The sequence below is a fragment of the Leptodactylus fuscus genome, chromosome 9, assembly GCF_031893055.1.
Source record: "Leptodactylus fuscus isolate aLepFus1 chromosome 9, aLepFus1.hap2, whole genome shotgun sequence".
In the NCBI taxonomy this organism is placed as follows: Eukaryota; Metazoa; Chordata; class Amphibia; order Anura; family Leptodactylidae; genus Leptodactylus; species Leptodactylus fuscus.
In genome coordinates, this window is record NC_134273.1 from 2,829,075 (window position 1) to 2,852,315 (window position 23,241).

A 23,241-nucleotide genomic window follows, 5' to 3' on the forward strand; every position below is an offset into this window, starting at 1 on the left:
CAGATTTGAGGTCGGATTCAACACTCCAGCACTTGTGAAACTACAACAGTCACTTCTGTGGCTGTTCTGAGAATAGTAAGTGTGCATGCTCGGACGTGCTGCAGGTTGCTGACCCCATCCTAGGACCTGGAGTGACCCTTGTATGGACATTGTATCTGTGGAAAAGCAAATTTAGGACTCGTCCAAACCTAGAAAAGACCTAAAGTGCGTCCAGAACTGAGTGAGCAGATCCGGGAGTCAAATACGTCCCATCTATGCAATCCCATCAGTGTCCAGCTAGAAGGGCGAGCGCTCAGGCGCAGTCATCACGTTGTCACACGCACTTGTGTCACGTTGTATCCAGCAGAATCAATAGAACAAGACACAATCCAAGGGTAGGAAATGACATGTCATTTATAGACAATCCAGGGGGTCCGATAATCCGGCAAAGTACTGGAATTCAAATATGAATATGTCATTCAGGAGCCTGGGAAAGTTGGGTCACAACCTCTGCCAGATCTGTAATGGTGATAGAAATACGGTAGCAACTAAACTAAATTATTAAGAAGAGAGAACGAAAGAAAGGAAAGCGTTAACTAGAAGCAGAGCTTGGGCGGGACAGAATTCCCAGACAGACGGGGGATCCCAAAGCGATGAGGTCTGAGTCACCCAGGGAAGGAGGGAGGGGGCGGCTGTACTAACAGTGTCTCCCCTGGCATCTCAGGCCATTGCTGGCTTTTTGAAGTGGGTTTGCCCCTGGCAAGTGAGTCTGCAGTTCCCTCACATGGCGCCAGAAAATGCTCTTTCATCTCCTGGAGCCCCAAGAGTTTATCCCAGACACGATGGAAAGGATGGAAGTGATCCAGCTGGATCCATGTGAGGTCTACACCCAAACACCCCGCCAGGCAACTGCAGAACACCTGAAATAGCCAGACTATGGGGCAGCTGACCCCAAAGCCCATAATGTATAACAGGGCGGCTGATGTCAATCACGTCATAGATAGGATGGAAATTCTCTGGAGGTTCCCAGCACTGAAGATATGAGACAAAGCAGTGATCATGAAGGGAAAGGAAAATTCTGCACTTCTTGTCACTCATCCCTTTAAATAACACAACAGCCAGAATAACAGATTGTATTCCCCTGTCCTACAGTCGGCCTTTCCTCTCCTGACGTGGCTGATAACAGATAGTAATAGATTGTATTCCCCTGTCCTACAGTCGGCCTCTCCTCCCCTGACATGGCTGATAACAGATAGTAATAGATTGTATTCTCCTGTCCTACAGTCGGCCTCTCCTCTCCTGACATGGCTGATAACAGATAGTAATAGATTGTATTCCCCTGTCCTACAGTCGGCCTCTCCTCCCCTGACATGGCTGATAACAGATAGTAATAGATTGTATTCTCCTGTCCTACAGTCGGCCTCTCCTCTCCTGACATGGCTGATAACAGATAGTAATAGATTGTATTCCCCTGTCCTACAGTCGGCCTCTCCTCTCCTGACATGGCTGATAACAGATAGTAATAGATTGTATTCCCCTGTCCTACAGTCGGCCTCTCCTCTCCTGACATGGTTGATACCAGATAGTAATAGATTGTATTCTGCTGTCCTACAGTCGGCCTCTCCTCTCCTGACATGGCTGATAACAGATAGTAATAGATTGTATTCTCCTGTCCTACAGTCGGCCTCTCCTCTCCTGACATGGTTGATACCAGATAGTAATAGATTGTATTCTGCTGTCCTACAGTCGGCCTCTCCTCTCCTGACATGGCTGATAACAGATAGTAATAGATTGTATTCCCCTGTCCTACAGTCGGCCTCTCCTCCACTGACATGGCTGATAACAGATAGTAATAGATTGTATTCCGCTGTCCTACAGTCGGCCTCTCCTCTCCTGACATGGCTGATAACAGATAGTAATAGATTGTATTCCCCTGTCCTACAGTCGGCCTCTCCTCTCCTGACATGGCTGATAACAGATAGTAATAGATTGTATTCCCCTGTCCTACAGTCGGCCTCTCCTCTCCTGACATGACTGATAACAGATAGTAATAGATTGTATTCCCCTGTCCTACAGTCGGCCTCTCCTCTCCTGACATGGCTGATAACAGATAGTAATAGATTGTATGCCCTGTCCTACAGTCGGCCTCTCCTCTCCCGACATGGCTGATAACAGATAGTAATAGATTGTATTCCCCTGTCCTACAGTCAGCCTCTCCTCTCCCGACATGGCTGATAACAGATAGTAATAGATTGTATTCCCCTGTCCTACAGTCGGCCTCTCCTCTCCTGACATGGCTGATACCAGATAGTAATAGATTGTATTCTGCTGTCCTACAGTCGGCCTCTCCTCTCCTGACATGGCTGATAACAGATAGTAATAGATTGTATTCCCCTGTCCTACAGTCGGCCTCTCCTCCCCTGACATGGCTGATAACAGATAGTAATAGATTGTATTCTGCTGTACTACAGTCGGCCTCTCCTCTCCTGACATGGCTGATAACAGATAGTAATAGATTGTATTTCCCTGTCCTACAGTCGGCCTCTCCTCTCCTGGCTGATAACAGATAGTAATAGATTGTATTCCCCTGTCCTACAGTCGGCCTCTCCTGACATGGCTGATAACAGATAGTAATAGATTGTATTCCCCTGTCCTACAGTCGGCCTCTCCTCTCCCGACATGGCTGATAACAGATAGTAATAGATTGTATTCCCCTGTCCTACAGTCGGCCTCTCCTCTCCCGACATGGCTGATAACAGATAGTAATAGATTGTATTCCCCTGTCCTACAGTCGGCCTCTCCTGACATGGCTGATAACAGATAGTAATAGATTGTATTCCCCTGTCCTACAGTCGGCCTCTCCTGACATGGCTGATAACAGATAGTAATAGATTGTATTCTCCTGTCCTACAGTCGGCCTCTCCCCTCCTGACGTGGCTGATAACAGATAGTAATAGATTGTATTCCCCTGTCCTACAGTCGGCCTCTCCTCTCCTGACGTGGCTGATAACAGATAGTAATAGATTGTATTCCCCTGTCCTACAGTCGGCCTCTCCTCTCCTGACGTGGCTGATAACAGATAGTAATAGATTGTATTCCCCTGTCCTACAGTCGGCCTCTCCTCCCCTGACATGGCTGATAACAGATAGTAATAGATTGTATTCTGCTGTCCTACAGTCGGCCTCTCCTCTCCTGACATGGCTGATAACAGATAGTAATAGATTGTATTCCCCTGTCCTACAGTCGGCCTCTCCTCTCCTGACATGGCTGATAACAGATAGTAATAGATTGTATGCCCTGTCCTACAGTCGGCCTCTCCTCTCCCGACATGGCTGATAACAGATAGTAATAGATTGTATTCCCCTGTCCTACAGTCGGCCTCTCCTCTCCCGACATGGCTGATAACAGATAGTAATAGATTGTATTCCCCTGTCCTACAGTCGGCCTCTCCTGACATGGCTGATAACAGATAGTAATAGATTGTATTCCCCTGTCCTACAGTCGGCCTCTCCTGACATGGCTGATAACAGATAGTAATAGATTGTATTCTCCTGTCCTACAGTCGGCCTCTCCTGACATGGCTGATAACAGATAGTAATAGATTGTATTCTCCTGTCCTACAGTTGGCCTCTCCTCTCCTGACGTGGCTGATAGATAGTAATAGATTGTATTCTCCTGTCCTACAGTCGGCCTCTCCCCTCCCGACATGGCTGATAACAGATAGTAATAGATTGTATTCCCCTGTCCTACAGTCGGCCTCTCCTCCCCTGACATGGCTGATAACAGATAGTAATAGATTGTATTCTGCTGTCCTACAGTCGGCCTCTCCTCTCCTGACATGGCTGATAACAGATAGTAATAGATTGTATTCCCCTGTCCTACAGTCGGCCTCTCCTCTCCTGACATGGCTGATAACAGATAGTAATAGATTGTATTCCCCTGTCCTACAGTCGGCCTCTCCTCTCCTGACGTGGCTGATAACAGATAGTAATAGATTGTATTCTCCTGTCCTACAGTCGGCCTCTCCCCTCCCGACATGGCTGATAACAGATAGTAATAGATTGTATTCCCCTGTCCTACAGTCGGCCTCTCCTCCCCTGACATGGCTGATAACAGATAGTAATAGATTGTATTCTGCTGTCCTACAGTCGGCCTCTCCTCTCCTGACATGGCTGATAACAGATAGTAATAGATTGTATTCCCCTGTCCTACAGTCGGCCTCTCCTCTCCTGACATGGCTGATAACAGATAGTAATAGATTGTATTCCCCTGTCCTACAGTCGGCCTCTCCTCTCCTGACATGGCTGATAACAGATAGTAATAGATTGTATTCCCCTGTCCTACAGTCGGCCTCTCCTCTCCCGACATGGCTGATAACAGATAGTAATAGATTGTATTCCCCTGTCCTACAGTCGGCCTCTCCTGACATGGCTGATAACAGATAGTAATAGATTGTATTCCCCTGTCCTACAGTCGGCCTCTCCTGACATGGCTGATAACAGATAGTAATAGATTGTATTCTCCTGTCCTACAGTCGGCCTCTCCTGACATGGCTGATAACAGATAGTAATAGATTGTATTCCCCTGTCCTACAGTCGGCCTCTCCTCTCCTGACATGGCTGATAACAGATAGTAATAGATTGTATTCCCCTGTCCTACAGTCGGCCTCTCCTCTCCTGACATGGCTGATAACAGATAGTAATAGATTGTATGCCCTGTCCTACAGTCGGCCTCTCCTCTCCCGACATGGCTGATAACAGATAGTAATAGATTGTATTCCCCTGTCCTACAGTCGGCCTCTCCTCTCCCGACATGGCTGATAACAGATAGTAATAGATTGTATTCCCCTGTCCTACAGTCGGCCTCTCCTGACATGGCTGATAACAGATAGTAATAGATTGTATTCCCCTGTCCTACAGTCGGCCTCTCCTGACATGGCTGATAACAGATAGTAATAGATTGTATTCTCCTGTCCTACAGTCGGCCTCTCCCCTCCCGACATGGCTGATAACAGATAGTAATAGATTGTATTCCCCTGTCCTACAGTCGGCCTCTCCTCCCCTGACATGGCTGATAACAGATAGTAATAGATTGTATTCTGCTGTCCTACAGTCGGCCTCTCCTCTCCTGACATGGCTGATAACAGATAGTAATAGATTGTATTCCCCTGTCCTACAGTCGGCCTCTCCTCTCCTGACATGGCTGATAACAGATAGTAATAGATTGTATTCCCCTGTCCTACAGTCGGCCTCTCCTCTCCTGACATGGCTGATAACAGATAGTAATAGATTGTATTCCCCTGTCCTACAGTCGGCCTCTCCTCTCCTGACATGGCTGATAACAGATAGTAATAGATTGTATTCCCCTGTCCTACAGTCGGCCTCTCCTCTCCCGACATGGCTGATAACAGATAGTAATAGATTGTATTCCCCTGTCCTACAGTCGGCCTCTCCTCTCCCGACATGGCTGATAACAGATAGTAATAGATTGTATTCCCCTGTCCTACAGTCGGCCTCTCCTGACATGGCTGATAACAGATAGTAATAGATTGTATTCCCCTGTCCTACAGTCGGCCTCTCCTCTCCCGACATGGCTGATAACAGATAGTAATAGATTGTATTCCCCTGTCCTACAGTCGGCCTCTCCTGACATGGTTGATAACAGATAGTAATAGATTGTATTCCCCTGTCCTACAGTCGGCCTCTCCTGACATGGCTGATAACAGATAGTAATAGATTGTATTCTCCTGTCCTACAGTCGGCCTCTCCTGACATGGCTGATAACAGATAGTAATAGATTGTATTCCCCTGTCCTACAGTCGGCCTCTCCTGACATGGCTGATAACAGATAGTAATAGATTGTATTCCCCTGTCCTACAGTCGGCCTCTCCTGACATGGCTGATAACAGATAGTAATAGATTGTATTCCCCTGTCCTACAGTCGGCCTCTCCCCTCCTGACATGGCTGATAACAGATGGTAATAGATTGTATTCCCCTGTCCTACAGTTGGCCTCTATCTTTCTGACATGGCTGATAACAGATAGTAATAGATTGTATTCCCCTGTCCTACAGTCGGCCTCTCCTCTCCTGACGTGGCTGATAACAGATAGTAATAGATTGTATCCCCCTGTCCTACAGTCGGCCTCTCCTCTCCTGACATGGCTGATAACAGATAGTAATAGATTGTATGCCCTGTCCTACAGTCGGCCTCTCCTCTCCCGACATGGCTGATAACAGATAGTAATAGATTGTATTCCCCTGTCCTACAGTCGGCCTCTCCTCTCCCGACATGGCTGATAACAGATAGTAATAGATTGTATTCCCCTGTCCTACAGTCGGCCTCTCCTGACATGGTTGATAACAGATAGTAATAGATTGTATTCCCCTGTCCTACAGTCGGCCTCTCCTGACATGGCTGATAACAGATAGTAATAGATTGTATTCTCCTGTCCTACAGTCGGCCTCTCCTGACATGGCTGATAACAGATAGTAATAGATTGTATTCCCCTGTCCTGCAGTCGGTCTCTCCTGACATGGCTGATAACAGATAGTAATAGATTGTATTCTCCTGTCCTACAGTCGGCCTCTCCTGACATGGCTGATAACAGATAGTAATAGATTGTATTCCCCTGTCCTACAGTCGGCCTCTCCCCTCCTGACATGGCTGATAACAGATAGTAATAGATTGTATTCCCCTGTCCTACAGTCGGCCTCTCCTGACATGGCTGATAACAGATAGTAATAGATTGTATTCTCCTGTCCTACAGTCGGCCTCTCCTGACATGGCTGATAACAGATAGTAATAGATTGTATTCCCCTGTCCTACAGTCGGCCTCTCCTGACATGGCTGATAACAGATAGTAATAGATTGTATTCCCCTGTCCTACAGTCGGCCTCTCCCCTCCTGACATGGCTGATAACAGATAGTAATAGATTGTATTCCCCTGTCCTACAGTCAGCCTCTATCTTTCTGACATGGCTGATAACAGATAGTAATAGATTGTATTCCCCTGTCCTACAGTCGGCCTCTCCTCTCCTGACGTGGCTGATAACAGATAGTAATAGATTGTATCCCCCTGTCCTACAGTCGGCCTCTCCTCTCCTGACATGGCTGATAACAGATAGCAATAGATAGCGGTGTATTTCTGCATCAGGCTCCTATGTGCTATGTCTGTGCACTCGGTGTTTCGGTCTGGTACTTGGTCGCCTCCTCGCTGACATGTTCGCCGTCTCCGGTCTCCATGTTTCTTCCGCTCACGTCTTCCAGGATCCATCCTCTGATGTTCCGGAGCTCTCAGTTGTTTTTCTAGTTCTTGGTCACGGCTCATAAAGAGTTAACGGCAAATGGAGAAGAATTTCCGGTTTCTCTGATTCAGATGCAGAAACATAAACTTTGTATTTCTGCATTTTCTTGTGTCCTAAAAACTACTTCAGCTCCAGAATGAATTCTCACAATTTGTAGAAAAAAAATTTTTAAGAGCAAAATCCAACTTTTTCAGAAATTTTGGGGCAGGAGTAGGGTTAGAGCGCAGTGGGGGTTTGGGGTCCACTTTTGGAGTCGCCCCTCATGTGATAGACATTTGTTCCCTATTTACTGAAATAAACCGCGTGGCCTAATTAACACTCGCATGGCCAAGAAGCTGGTGGAATGTTTGTACGACGTCCATGCCCATCCGCAGCCAGTAATGGGGCGCTCCAGCAGCTCGCACCGCCCTGTAAACGCCGCAGATTCACACCACATGTGCTCAGGTCTACCAGGAATACTTTACTTTTCGCGGCTACAGAAACATTTCCACGAGTTTTGCAGGCAGCGGATTACACAGAAGAAAATGAAATGGAGACACGGATGTCTCGGGGACCCGCCGAGAAGCAGGGCGCCCCCGTGTGGCCAATACTGACTCTGGGTGACAACGACTAATGGCCGCCATTATAGCAACCACAAGTAATGGGCTGTCGTACAAGATGTGGGCCTTAGATAGTGACATAGTCATATCTCCCACATCTCATAACTTTTATCCCCCCCACCCACTTCTGCTGAGGGTCCCACAGAATAATTTCTGGATGGGGATAGAAGAAGGAATAATATGATCTTTATGTGCCCCAAAAAACGGGCTCCATGACCCCAACGGCACTCAAGGGAGCCTGGTGTTAGCAGATGAGTATGTGGGCCCTCAGGTTATTAGCCTAGGCCCCTGACTACAGTACCCTGGGGGTGGCCCTGCAGAGAGACCCTAAATGGTCCAAGCAATATAACCAAGACCCCAGGCAGTTGTGGGCTCTATGTTATGGAGACCCCCACCCTCCCCACCTCTTGTTCAAACAGAGCCAAAGTCCTACCAAGACATCACCAGAAAGGACTGTAGGGCCCCGTACACACCACAGTGCAAACAGACGCATATCCATTGCTTTTATCCATTTTTATCAGTTTTCCCAGGTCCTTTGCGGGTCCTTTGTATAAGATTCGTTGTATCGGATTTACATCTGTGTTTGGGTCAAAAAAAAATTGGCCAATGAAATTCATCCGAATTCTTATCTGACAAGTAAAAATGGAGACAAACCGAAAAACTGCTGGAACCTAAAGGAGAGGCTGATAGGACAAGGAGAGTGTCTGAGGTTGTCTTGTCACGTAAATGGCGAGATACGATATAAGATGGAGGCTGTCACTGCCATCAGGGACGCGGCAGCGGATTCTGAGATGTGCGGAATTTCTCAGAAGATTTTATAACCGCTCTTCATTTGGATTTAATCAGATAAATTTGTGGTGCCAAAATATTCACCTTGAAGGACACATTGGCGCAGCGAGCGCGGCCTACGTAATGACTGCGGGCACCGCCTCTGACCAGGAAATTACTGGGAATTATCTGACCTTCATCTGCAGAAAGATTAGAAGGAATTGTCCTTAGAACTTGGGTTATTACAGGTTTGTAGCTTACAATGGATCACGATTGGGAGGGGGGTGATATCTGTAGAGACGCGGCGGGCCAGGACAGAAGACGTCTCAGACTCTCAAGAAAATGATAGAAATAAAACGTCTTCATTTATAGCAGGGACAAGATGCTCAGGGTCAGGTCAGGAATAGCAAGAGAGCTGCAATGTCACCCTGTTATGTGGGTGCCGGGGGGCGGGGACGTCTTCTCTTCCTATTAGGACTTGTTCTCTATTAGTTATCTACTTCAGGGAATCTTCTCCCTCTATCACTTGATATAACAGTCACATCTGCCGTGCTCTTATATCACAGGTACTGCAGCGACACCCTGTGGCCAGCAGCATGTTTGCACTGTGTCTGGAACCTGGTCTCAAACTATAGTCCTCGCCTGAAGTAAGCTCCAGCAATATTTGGCCAGGGACATAATGTCCACAATTCGGGCTCTGCGGCCACCACATTGGATGTGAAGATACAATTGCAGTGAAGACTTTCAGCTTTAACACAAGGGCTGAACAAAAATATCTTGTGAAACACTTAATTGGACAAACTCTTATTCCCATAAATAACATCTTCATTTCTGAGACTTTGCAGAGAATCCTTTGCAGTCTGGACGTCCCCAGACACTCGGCGTCCTCCATTGTAATGGCCTTTACTGTCTTCAGTCGCTGCTTGTTTGTGGGTCTCTGTGCGCTGGACCTGGAGGAGGAGATCTGGTGACTGGGCCGCTGCAGAATACTTCACTCATTTGCCGGTATATTTTGGGTCATTGTCCATCTGTTCTGTGCAGCTCCGTCCAGTAATCCTTGCTGCATTTGGTTGGATCTGAGCCGGAAGTCTCTCCCTGGACCCTTCAGGATTTATCCGGCAGCTTCTGCCACATCACCTATAACTACCAGTGACCTCGGCCACTGGATCCTGCCCCGGCCATCACACGGCCCCCACCATGTCTTCCAGAGGAGGTGCTGGATAAGGAGCTGTTCCAAACCTTCTCCAGACTTTCTTCTTCCCATTATTCTCGTACAGACTGATCTTAGTTTCATCTGTCCGGTCCGCCATTTTGGTGTAGTTCACTATATACTGCTCAGTTCTATAGTGAGCCACACCAAAATGGCGCTCCGACATGTGAAGCGGTATTGCACATGCCTGAGATTTCAACAACACCTGAACAGTATTTCTAAAGGTTATTCGGGCATATGTTTAGCTAAAAAAAGCATTTTCTGAATGATAGAATCCCTTTCATACAGACTGTGGGATTATATACTGCTAATGTACATATACATATATATAAATATATACACTGTGGGATTATATACTGCTAATGTACATTTATATAAATATATAGATACTGCAGTATTATGTAGTGATAGTGAACGTATACAGTATATATGTGTATACATAATGTAGGATTATATAGAAATAGTGTAGGTATATATTTATATATACACAGACTGTAGGAATATGCAGTAGTAGTATATATACAGTGCCTTGCAAAAGTTTTCACATCCTTTGAACTTTTTCACATTTTGGTAACAACCATACACTTGAATGATTTTCTTGAGCTTTTCAGTGATAACAACACGATATGATAAGAGTATACAACAGAAAATTGTTCCAGTGAATGCGGCTACATCATTGTCTCTGTTTAAGCTTCAAGGGTTTTTATCCTTCGTATCCAAAAAGCTTCAATGTCAAGTTCCAGTTACCACCACATTGTGGCGTCCTTATATGTTCTAGGACTTGAGAACATAGTTGGTAAATGGTGGTTATACAGGGATGGGCAGAAGGATTTACAGAGATATGTTTGATGTTGATCTGGATTTTTTCAACTAGATTGAACTTTGTGAGTTTCCTTGAAATATTTCCTGAAAACCGTGGCAGGCTTGAAAATGAGAAGTAGCAAAAGAAGCTTAGAGACGCTACATACGTGAGCTGGGGTAAAGAAAAATGTCAAATTTCGCTGCGTCTTTCAGGTTGGAACGGCCCCGTCACAGTCCAGACCCAAATCCCATTGAAGTGACTGATCACAGACACTCCATCCAATCTGACTGCAAAGAAGGGGTCGAAATCTGATTTCTAGGGGTTCAAAGACCGAGCCCAAAAGATTTGTAGCTGGGATTGTAGAAAAAGGCGGCTCCACAAAGTATTGGTATAAGGGGGCTGAAGACTTTTGCACGTCACACTTTTCACAGTTTTATTTGATTAAAATTTTGAAAACCTTCTGTGATTTTCCTTCCACTTCATAATGATCTGCTCCTTTGTGTTGCCCATCACTTAAAATCTCAATAAAATATATTTCAGTTTGTGGTTGTAAAGTGACAAAGTTAAAAGGGGAATGAAAATTTTTGCAAGTCATTGTATATACATATATACAGACTGTAGGATTACGTACAGTTAGTGTAGGTGTATATACAAATATATACAGACTGTAGGATTATGTAGTGGTAGTGTAGTTGTAAATACATATATACAGACTGTAGGATTAAGTAGTGGTAATGTAGGTGTATATACAAATATATACAGACTGTAGGATTATGAAGAGGTAGTGTATGGTGGCGGTATTATTCTCTACCTTGTTACTTAGCCATTTCTGGATACTCTGATGAGCCGTTAATGAGTAGCAGGGGAGCGGGAGCTCCATTAGCGCTTCTTGCACATCTATTTATTGAGTGGACTATGCAGCACTTACCTTGATGTAGATCTGGCAGTGACTCAGCTTCAATAATAAGTCAATGAACCTGTAACCTGCAGAGGATATTGTGAAACATCTCAGGGAGCACAAAACACAACTGCACAATTCACATGTAATACATTATATACTAAAGTAGAATCTGGTGCTACTTACCTGCTGTAAGTTCTGGCTCATTCGTACATTTCCACCTATACTAGCTTTGGCTTCGCTGCATCACTCATTGGAGTCTGTGACTGTTCCACGCCCTCTCTCAGAGTCTCCGGGGGCTTCGCTGTATCTCACATTTTCTACTCTAAAGCTCTGCTTGTTCAGACTGGCTGCTGTGTATAAGCACAAGTGCACTAGCTAAGGGGAGGAGCCAATAAACATGAGGGAGGAGCCTGGAGGGCTTGGCTTCAATTGTAAGTTACAGAATTAAGCAGATGTTACTTTGTAAGGATAAGATTTTAGAAATTCCATTCAAACCTGTAGGAACCGGAAGAACCTCTACCATTACCAGTGACCAGAGAACTCTCACAATGCACTGTCTTCATGTGTCACATGATCAAAATGTAGATTTTACTTCCACACAGACTACTCAGAGTTATGGGCCATGAGATGACTCCAACCATCCTCATCAATCTAGATTCCATACCAACAGTAACACAAAGCAAATGTCACAGAAATGGACACTGGAACAACGGATTATAAAGCTGAAGCGTCACAACTCACAGCCAACGTCCTCTCACTGTAACGTCACAAAAATAGCTGCACGTATAACAATGCTAGAAATACCGCGGGGATAAATATATCATCACTAAACAACCACCAGCATATTATACTATTATACCAGCTCTATGCTTACCATAACAGATCACAAAGTAATATAAACTACTATAATACTGCTCCTATGTACAATAATATAACTACTATAATACTACTCCTATGTACAAGAATATAACTAATATAATACTACTCCTATGTACAAGAATATAACTACTATAATACTACTCCTATGTACAAGAATATAACTACTATAATACTGCTCCTATGTACAAGAATATAACTACTATAATACTACCTCCTATGTACAAGAATATAACTACTATAATACTACTTCCTATGTACAAGAATATAACTACTATAATACTACTCCTATGTACAAGAATATAACTACTATAATACTACTCCTATGTACAAGAATATAACTACTATAATACTACTCCTATGTACAAGAATATAACTACTATAATACTACCTCCTATGTACAAGAATATAACTACTATAATACTACCTCCTATGTACAAGAATATAACTACTATAATACTACTCCTATGTACAAGAATATAACTACTATAATACTACTCCTATGTACAAGAATATAACTACTATAATACTGCTCCTATGTACAAGAATATAACTACTATAATACTGCTCCTATGTACAAGAATATAACTACTATAATACTGCTCCTATGTACAGGAATATAACTACTATAATACTACCTCCTATGTACAAGAATATAACTACTATAATACTGCTCCTATGTACAAGAATATAACTACTATAATACTGCTCCTATGTACAAGAATATAACTACTATAATACTGCTCCTATGTACAGGAATATAACTACTATAATACTACCTCCTATGTACAAGAATATAACTACTATAATACTACTCCTATGTACAAGAATATAACTAATATAATACTACTCCTATGTACAAGAATATAACTACTATAATACTACTCCTATGTACAAGAATATAACTACTATAATACTGCTCCTATGTACAAGAATATAACTACTATAATACTACCTCCTATGTACAAGAATATAACTACTATAATACTACTTCCTATGTACAAGAATATAACTACTATAATACTACTCCTATGTACAAGAATATAACTACTATAATACTACTCCTATGTACAAGAATATAACTACTATAATACTACTCCTATGTACAAGAATATAACTACTATAATACTACCTCCTATGTACAAGAATATAACTACTATAATACTACCTCCTATGTACAAGAATATAACTACTATAATACTACTCCTATGTACAAGAATATAACTACTATAATACTACTCCTATGTACAAGAATATAACTACTATAATACTGCTCCTATGTACAAGAATATAACTACTATAATACTGCTCCTATGTACAAGAATATAACTACTATAATACTGCTCCTATGTACAGGAATATAACTACTATAATACTACCTCCTATGTACAAGAATATAACTACTATAATACTGCTCCTATGTACAAGAATATAACTACTATAATACTGCTCCTATGTACAAGAATATAACTACTATAATACTGCTCCTATGTACAGGAATATAACTACTATAATACTACCTCCTATGTACAAGAATATAACTACTATAATACTACTCCTATGTACAAGAATATAACTACTATAATACTACTCCTATATACAAGAATATAACTACTATAATACTACTCCTATGTACAAGAATATAACTACTATAATACTACTCCTATATACAAGAATATAACTACTATAATACTACTCCTATGTACAAGAATATAACTACTATAATACTGCTCCTATGTACAAGAATATAACTACTATAATACTGCTCCTATGTACAGGAATATAACTACTATAATACTACTCCTATGTACAAGAATATAACTACTATAATACTTCTCCCTATGTACAAGAATATAACTACTATAATACTACTCCTATATACAAGAATATAACTACTATAATACTACTCCTATGTACAAGAATATAACTACTATAATACTACTCCTATATACAAGAATATAACTACTATAATACTACCTCCTATGTACAAGAATATAACTACTATAATACTACTCCTATATACAAGAATATAACTACTATAATACTGCTCCTATGTACAAGAATATAACTACTATAATACTGCTCCTATGTACAAGAATATAACTACTATAATACTGCTCCTATGTACAAGAATATAACTACTATAATACTGCTCCTATGTACAAAAATATAACTACTATAATACTACTCCTATATACAAGAATATAACTACTATAATACTGCTCCTATGTACAAGAATATAACTACTATAATACTACCTCCTATGTACAAGAATATAACTACTATAATACTACTCCTATGTACAAGAATATAACTACCAGTGGCGTAACTACCGTGGTAGCAGCAGTAGCAGCTGCCACAGGGCCCGGGCCATTAGGGGGCCCGGTGACAGCCGCTACCGCTGCGGTTTTTTTTCAATAGGCAGTTACGGGCCCTATTCACTTGCCGATCCTGGCTGGGCCGGGATCGGCAAGTGACACCGCGGGCCCCACAAGGGCTATCATTATACTCGGGGGTCTTTGCAGACCCCCGAGTATAATGATCGGCGGACCGGCGAGGTAAGGGAACATAAAAAACTGTTACTTACCTCTCCGCGATCCTGCCAGGCCTCCGTCCTACTGTTGTCTGACGTCACATGAACCCGGCATGCTTCCCGGGTCATGTGACGTCTGACGTCATTAACGAAGGACGGGAGAGGAGGACAGCACAGCACAGGAGCCGGGGAACAGGTAAGAAGCAACAGTGTTTTTTTTTTTTTTTTTTTTTATGTTTTTATTTCCCGGGTCTCCGATTATTATACTCTGGGGTCTGAAAAGACCCCAGAGTATAATAATTGTTTATGGGTGTCCACAGAGGAACGTAATACTGTGTACAGGGGACACTATTGGGGTTAATACTGTGTGTGCAGGGGACACTATTGGGGTTAATACTGTGTGTGCAGGGGACACTATTGGGGTTAATACTGTGTGTGCAGGGGACACTATTGGGGTTAATACTGTGTTGTGCAGGGGACACTATTGGGGTTAATACTGTGTGTGCAGGGGACACTATTGGGGTTAATACTGTGTTGTGCAGGGGACACTATTGGGGTTAATACTGTGTGTGCAGGGGACACTATTGGGGTTAATACTGTGTTGTGCAGGGGACACTATTGGGGTTAATACTGTGTGTGCAGGGGACACTATTGGGGTTAATACTGTGTGCAGGGGCAAGTAAGGGACATAATAGAGTGCGGAGGAGGGGGTCGGTCGAGGTCTTCGGCGTCAGTTGGGATGGGGGGGGGGGCATGTCAAAAGTTCGCCACGGGGCCCCGCCATTCCTAGTTACGCCACTGATAACTACTATAATACTGCTCCTATGTACAGGAATATAACTACTATAATACTACTCCTATATACAAGAATATAACTACTATAATACTGCTCCTATGTACAGGAATATAACTACTATAATACTACTCCTATATACAAGAATATAACTACTATAATACTGCTCCTATGTACAAGAATATAACTACTATAATACTACTCCTATGTACAAGAATATAACTACTATAATACTACTCCTAATGTACAAGAATATAACTACTATAATACTACTCCTATGTACAAGAATATAACTACTATAATACTGCTCCTATGTACAAGAATATAACTACTATAATACTGCTCCTATGTACAAGAATATAACTACTATAATACTACTCCTATATACAAGAATATAACTACTATAATACTACTCCTATGTACAAGAATATAACTACTATAATACTGCTCCTATATACAAGAATATAACTACTATAATACTACCTCCTATGTACAGGAATATAACTACTATAATACTACTCCTAATGTACAAGAATATAACTACTATAATACTACTCCTATGTACAAGAATATAACTACTATAATACTGCTCCTATGTACAAGAATATAACTACTAGAATACTGCTCCTATGTACAAGAATATAACTACTATAATACTACTCCTATATACAAGAATATAACTACTATAATACTGCTCCTATGTACAAGAATATAACTACTATAATACTACTCCTATATACAAGAATATAACTACTATAATGCTGCTCCTATGTACAAGAATATAACTACTATAATACTGCTCCTATGTACAAGAATATAACTACTATAATACTACTCCTATATACAAGAATATAACTACTATAATACTACTCCTATGTACAAGAATATAACTACTAGAATACTACTCCTATATACAAGAATATAACTACTATAATACTACTCCTATATACAAGAATATAACTACTATAATACTACTCCTATGTACAAGAACATAACTACTAGAATACTACTCCTATATACAAGAATATAACTACTATAATACTACTCCTATGTACAAGAATATAACTACTATAATACTACTCCTATATACAAGAATATAACTACTATAATACTACTCCTATGTACAAGAATATAACTACTATAATACTACCTCCTATGTACAAGAATATAACTACTATAATACTACCTCCTATGTACAAGAATATAACTACTATAATACTACTCCTATATACAAGAATATAACTACTATAATACTACTCCTATGTACAAGAATATAACTACTATAATACTACTCCTATGTACAAGAATATAACTACTATAATACTACTCCTATGTACAAGAATATAACTACTATAATACTACTCCTATATACAAGAATATAACTACTATAATACTACTCCTATGTACAAGAATATAACTACTATAATATTACTCCTATATAGAAGAATATAACTACTATAATACTACTCCTATATACAAGAATATAACTACTATAATACTACCTCCTATGTACAAGAATATAACTACTATAATACTACTCCTATATACAAGAATATAACTACTATAATACTACTCCTATGTACAAGAATATAACTACTATAATACTGCTCCTATGTACAAGAATATAACTACTATAATACTACTCCTATGTACAAGAATATAACTACTATAATACTGCTCCTATATACAAGAATATAACTACTATAATACTACTCCTATGTACAAGAATATAACTACTATAATACTACTCCTATATACAAGAATATAACTACTATAATACTACCTCCTATGTACAAGAATATAACTACTATAATACTACTCCTATGTACAAGAATATAACTACTATAATACTACCTCCTATGTACAAGAATATAACTACTATAATACTACTCCTATGTACAAGAATATAATTACTATAATACTACTCCTATATACAAGAATATACCTACTATAATACTACTCCTATGTACAAGAATATAACTACTATAATACTACCTCCTATGTACAAGAATATAACTACTATAATACTACCTCCTATGTACAAGAATATAACTACTATAATACTACTCCTATGTACAAGAATATAACTACTATAATACTACTCCTATGTACAAGAATATAACTACTATAATACTACTCCTATGTACAAGAATATAATTACTATAATACTACTCCTATGTACAAGAATATAACTACTATAATACTACTCCTATGTACAAGAATATAATTACTATAATACTACCTCCTATGTACAAGAATATAACTACTATAATACTACTCCTATGTACAAGAATATAACTACTATAATACTGCTCGTATGTACAAGAATATAACTACTATAATACTGCTCGTATGTACAAGAATATAACTACTATAATACTACCTCCTATGTACAAGAGTATTACTACTATAATACTACCTCCTATGTACAAGAGTATTACTACTATAATACTGCTCCTATGTACAAGAATATAACTACTATAATACTACCTCCTATGTATAAGAATATAACTACTATAATACTACTCCTATGTACAAGAGTATTACTACTATAATACTGCTCCTATGTACAAGAATATAACTACTATAATACTGCTCCTATGTACAAGAATATAACTACTATAATACTGCTCGTATGTACAAGAATATAACTACTATAATACTACTCCTATGTACAAGAATATAACTACTATAATACTACTCCTATGTACAAGAATATAACTACTATAATACTACCTCCTATGTACAAGAATATAACTACTATAATACTACCTCCTATGTACAAGAATATAACTACTATAATACTACTCCTATGTACAAGAATATAACTACTATAATTACTACCTCGTATGTACAAGAATATAACTACTACAATACTACTCCTATGTACAAGAATATAACTACTATAATACTGCTTCTATGTACAAGAATATAACTACTATAATACTGCTCCTATGTACAAGAATATAACTACTATAATACTGCTCCTATGTACAAGAATATAACTACTATAATACTACTCCTATGTACAGGAATATAACTACTATAATACTACTCCTATGTACAAGAATATAACTACTATAATACTACTCCTATATACAAGAATATAACTACTATAATACTGCTCCTATGTACAAGAATATAACTACTATAATACTGCTCCTATGTACAAGAATATAACTACTATAATACTACCTCCTATGTACAAGAATATAACTACTATAATACTCCTCCTATGTACAAGAATATAACTACTATAATACTGCTCCTATGTACAAGAATATAACTACTCTAATACTACCTCCTATGTACAAGAATATAACTACTATAGTACTACTCCTATGTACAAGAATATAACTACTATAATACTACTCCTATGTACAAGAATATAACTACTATAATACTACTCCTATGTACAAGAATATAACTACTATAATACTGCCCCCTACAGGAATAGAACTACTTTATTAATGACGCTTATTTAGTTTTAGTTTATTTAAATAAACATGTTATTTTTTTTAAACACAAACTTTTAAAAAACTTCATAAAGTAAAATGTAATAGTTTAGATAAACACAGATGATCGATCACATCTACTTTTTACGGATTTTGGTCTTTACCAAAACCACAATTTCTCTTAGGGGCAGTTCACACGGAGTAATGCACCGCTCATTTCAATGCGTATACACGTGTCAGAGCGCAGTGCTTCTAAACTGATCCCATTCATTTCAATGTGTGCCGACATACGCGCGATACACATTGAAATCAATGGGAGGCTTTGTAACCCATTGATTTCAATGTATATCACGCATATGCCGGCACCCATTGAAATGAATTGGATCAGTTTAGAAGCGTCGCGCTCTGACAAGTGTATACCTGTCTAAATGAGCGGTGCGTTACTCCGTGTGAACTGCCTCTTAGGGCGGGTTCACATCTGCGCCCGGTTTCCGCTTTAGGCAATCCATCTGGGTTTCCGCCTTCTGCCCCGAGAAACTGGACAGGGGATGGAAACCCGGCAGTGGGCGCCCATCAGCGTTTTGTACCTGTCCGCTGCGAAACCATTCTTTTTTTAACCGGACTTAAAGTCCTGCATGTTCGACTTTGTGTCTAGTTAAAAAAGAACGGTTTCGCCGCAGACAGGTACAAAACGCTCACAGGCGCTTACTGCCGGGTTTCTATCTACTGTCCAGTTTCTCGGGGCAGAAGACGGAAACCCAGCTGGATTGCCTAAAGCGCACACGGGCGCAGGTCTGAACCCGCCCTTAGTCAGTTGGTAGACTCCATATAATGTGCTTGTTTTCATTTGTTCTTCACCTCATCTTATACTGCGTGAAGCAGAACCACTGCTGGGCGGACAGAGATGCCTTCAGGGATTAGAATAAGAGGGCTGATAAACTTTCTCCTCCCCCAGAAACAGCGCCACCACTGTTCATAGGTCATGTCTGGTATTTACGATAATAGGGAGGAACTAATACACCAGACAGAGTTCCTGGGCAGATGTAGAGTCTGGAGTTCTCCTATACAGAGACACTTCACTCTACAGAACTAGTCCTTATGTGTTAGGTGCAGGAAGTATCTAATAATCCTGCTGGGATACACCTCAGTGGGCCGGATACTAATGCCGCTACTGAGAACCCAAAGGTGCAAATAACTGTTTCTCTGAGATTTGTGGTGTCCCTAAACTGCCTTGTGGTTCCCTACCATGGAACTGCTACTGGAGCAATTTACAACATGTTGGTAACATAGGTGAGAAGAATAAATGACACAGATCAGGCACCTACAACAGGGGCACGGGTGCAGCAGAAACAGAAGAGGTTGGTTTAATAGTGGTTAGGCTGGCATGCTTTTGCAGTGTGTGTAATGAGAAACATAGTTTAATGGAAATCCCTGGGTTCAGACACAGAGAGGACATGTAAAACCATTGCCCTCTATTCCATATCTTAGAGGTGAGCGGGTCTGTGAGACATTGTGACATTATATGTAGTAAAATCTGTAGACATGCTTGTTAACAGTAGTTACAGTCAGAGTGGAAGCAGCAGACGTCTCTCAGCTCCTGCTCGTGTCTTCCCTGTACATATCCTACAAGCAGTCAATGGAGTTTGTGTGTAAACCCCCACAATATCCTTATAAGCCTTCTCCTTCTCACTGCAGTGATTATATATTTCCAAGTCTTACAAGAATGAGGGCAAACCTGGAAGTTCCAATAGTGATAAGCACCCAGCAAGCAAGTCCCAAATGCTGGAACGTTCAGCCATTCCCCAACCTTCATATGCACCAGTGGGGAAATGGTGAAAGGATCCACATGGTTTACACTCACAAGAGGAAAGTCAATCGGCTCTGTATGAGGACTGATGCAGCAGAATCGCAGGTAGGTGGGCACTCCAGCCAGCTCTGAACAGTCAGTAGTCTGCAGTGTATTCTGTCCCATGTAATCCACGGCAAAGCAAAGTGAACTCCTTCACTATGTCTCGTATTCTGCGCTTGTTCACACGCTCCCTATAGGATGTGTTACAGGTTAGTGCTGTATCAAATAATCAATAGGTAAAATGTAGAAAATTGTATCACAGCTTTTAGGATTGATCAGTCCACATGAAAGGCCATAAATGTATATCTAAGCCTTAGGACAAAACCAAGCTGTCACTGCAGCCCCATCACTACTGTCCAGTCACATGGCTACTCAGCACCATTCTTTATGGACCTTGTAGTTGATTGACCTGCAAGTATCAGACACAACTACATATGTCTGTATTGCAGTAACGGGGCTGCCATGGTCTCATGGCTCTGTCTAATTGCTATAAATGTCATATTCCATGAAATTGCCCTTATAATGGTTTTCTTTTTGCATTATGTGCTATTAATATACTGAAGCTGAGTTTTTGCAGCGGTTCCACTGATAGTCTTGCTCAGTCCTGTAGGTGCAATAACTTCATAAGCTGACCTACCTTAGGATGTGCTGAGTGAAGTTATTCTTCTGCTCCTGCGTCACTCGGGGGGAGGGAAAACCACTTTGCTGCATCAACTCTTTCAACCAGACCGTCAAGTAAGAGAAGCAGTTCTTATTGAGAGAGAAAAGGATATCCGCAAAAGAGTCCATGAGATTGCGCGAGGCTTGTCCACCAATTCCCTGGACACAGAATTAAGTGATAGTTATGACACTGCAATGAGTTCACCGTATTAACAAACAACATGTAACCATCACTGAATGCACGGGGCGTACGGGGCGTACGAGGCCGGCTCAGGAGCTAAACCTGTTCCACAACTAACAAAGGAAGAAAGGAAATTCCAAAGGCCAGAAATGTTCCTTGGTTACCTCATCTTCTCATAAGAAAGCAATGAAAGGTCTTAAGGCAACATATGATGATCACTGCACAGAGAATGCTGGAAAGTCCTAAAATACAAATGGGCAAAAGCAACATCTCTGCAAGGGAACAAAGTGCCCCCTTCCCCTGACCTAGTCCGGCTGATACGGCTTGTTACCATGTAAGTAATTCTATGTGAGTAGAACACCACTTCTATCTGTTGGACCACGTATTAGTATCTATTAATGTATCTCAGCCTGGAGTACAAGTTATATAGCAGAAAAGTAACATTACTGCAAACAAAAGAATGTCTCCATTGGGTGACAGAAAGCAGAAATACTGAAAATACAGTAGAATCAAAACCCAAAATCTTTCAGAGTAGAGCGTCTCACCTCCAGTGCAGCCTGAAGCAGCAGCTTGCCATCCTCGTGCACCACGAGCCCAACTGGTGAAAGTTCTCCACATCTTGGTAAGAATTCCATCTAGCATAAAGGAAGAACCCATAGGGGGACATTACTAAGAGTGGCGTTACCTCCCACAGTCCTAAGTCACTGGGGAAATATGTGAGTGAATTCAGAGGCTCCGACCTCTTCATAATTCGGATACATATTGCGAGGTCCAGCCAGGCCCTGGTGTAGATTTCAGATATAACTCATGCAAGATCTCTGCCATGAGTTATTATAAATCTATAGGGTGAGGCCTAATAAATCTGCAGTAAAGTAAAGTAAATCTGCTGGGAGTAAATAATACATTTATATTTAGTAAGTTTTTTAGCGCCCCCTTCTGGTTTCTGCAGGAAGATAAACCATTCTCACTTAAAGGGGCTCTATCACAGGCTTTAGAAAGGCAATTCCACACCTACCTTTTGTATGTAAATCGCCTCAGTAATCTCAGTGAGCACTGTGTGCTGTGTGTGAGAGCAGAGAGAGGAGTCATCAGCAGCTGCAGCCTGTGCTGTACATACAGGAGACAGTGCTCGCTGACACTTCCGGAGCTCGCTGACACTTCCGGCGCTCGCTGACGGCTAATTAGCATATGAGTAAAAATGGGCTCATTCAAAAACTACTGAGGCGATTAACATACAAAAGGTAGGTGTGGAATAGACTTTCTAAAGGCTATGCAAGTATGTGCTTAGTTGAAAATGACTTTTCTCAATGATAGAGCCCCTTTAAAGGGG

General features: G+C 41.0%; 1 protein-coding gene across 2 annotated transcripts in view; it reads right to left on the reverse strand.

Moving 5' to 3' along the window:
- Positions 1-19,575: 19,575 nt before the first annotated feature.
- Positions 19,576-23,241, reverse strand: part of IPO13 (importin 13) — a 40,539-nt gene continuing 36,873 nt past the window's right edge. For both annotated transcript variants that reach the window (XM_075287311.1, XM_075287310.1), the window contains exons 19-21: positions 22,457-22,546; positions 21,708-21,889; positions 19,576-21,261 (exon numbers count right to left, since the gene is read on the reverse strand). In XM_075287311.1, coding sequence (XP_075143412.1) covers positions 21,165-21,261; positions 21,708-21,889; positions 22,457-22,546 — 369 coding nt within the window. In that variant the 3' untranslated portion in view covers positions 19,576-21,164. The remainder of the gene's footprint in view (positions 21,262-21,707; positions 21,890-22,456; positions 22,547-23,241) is intronic.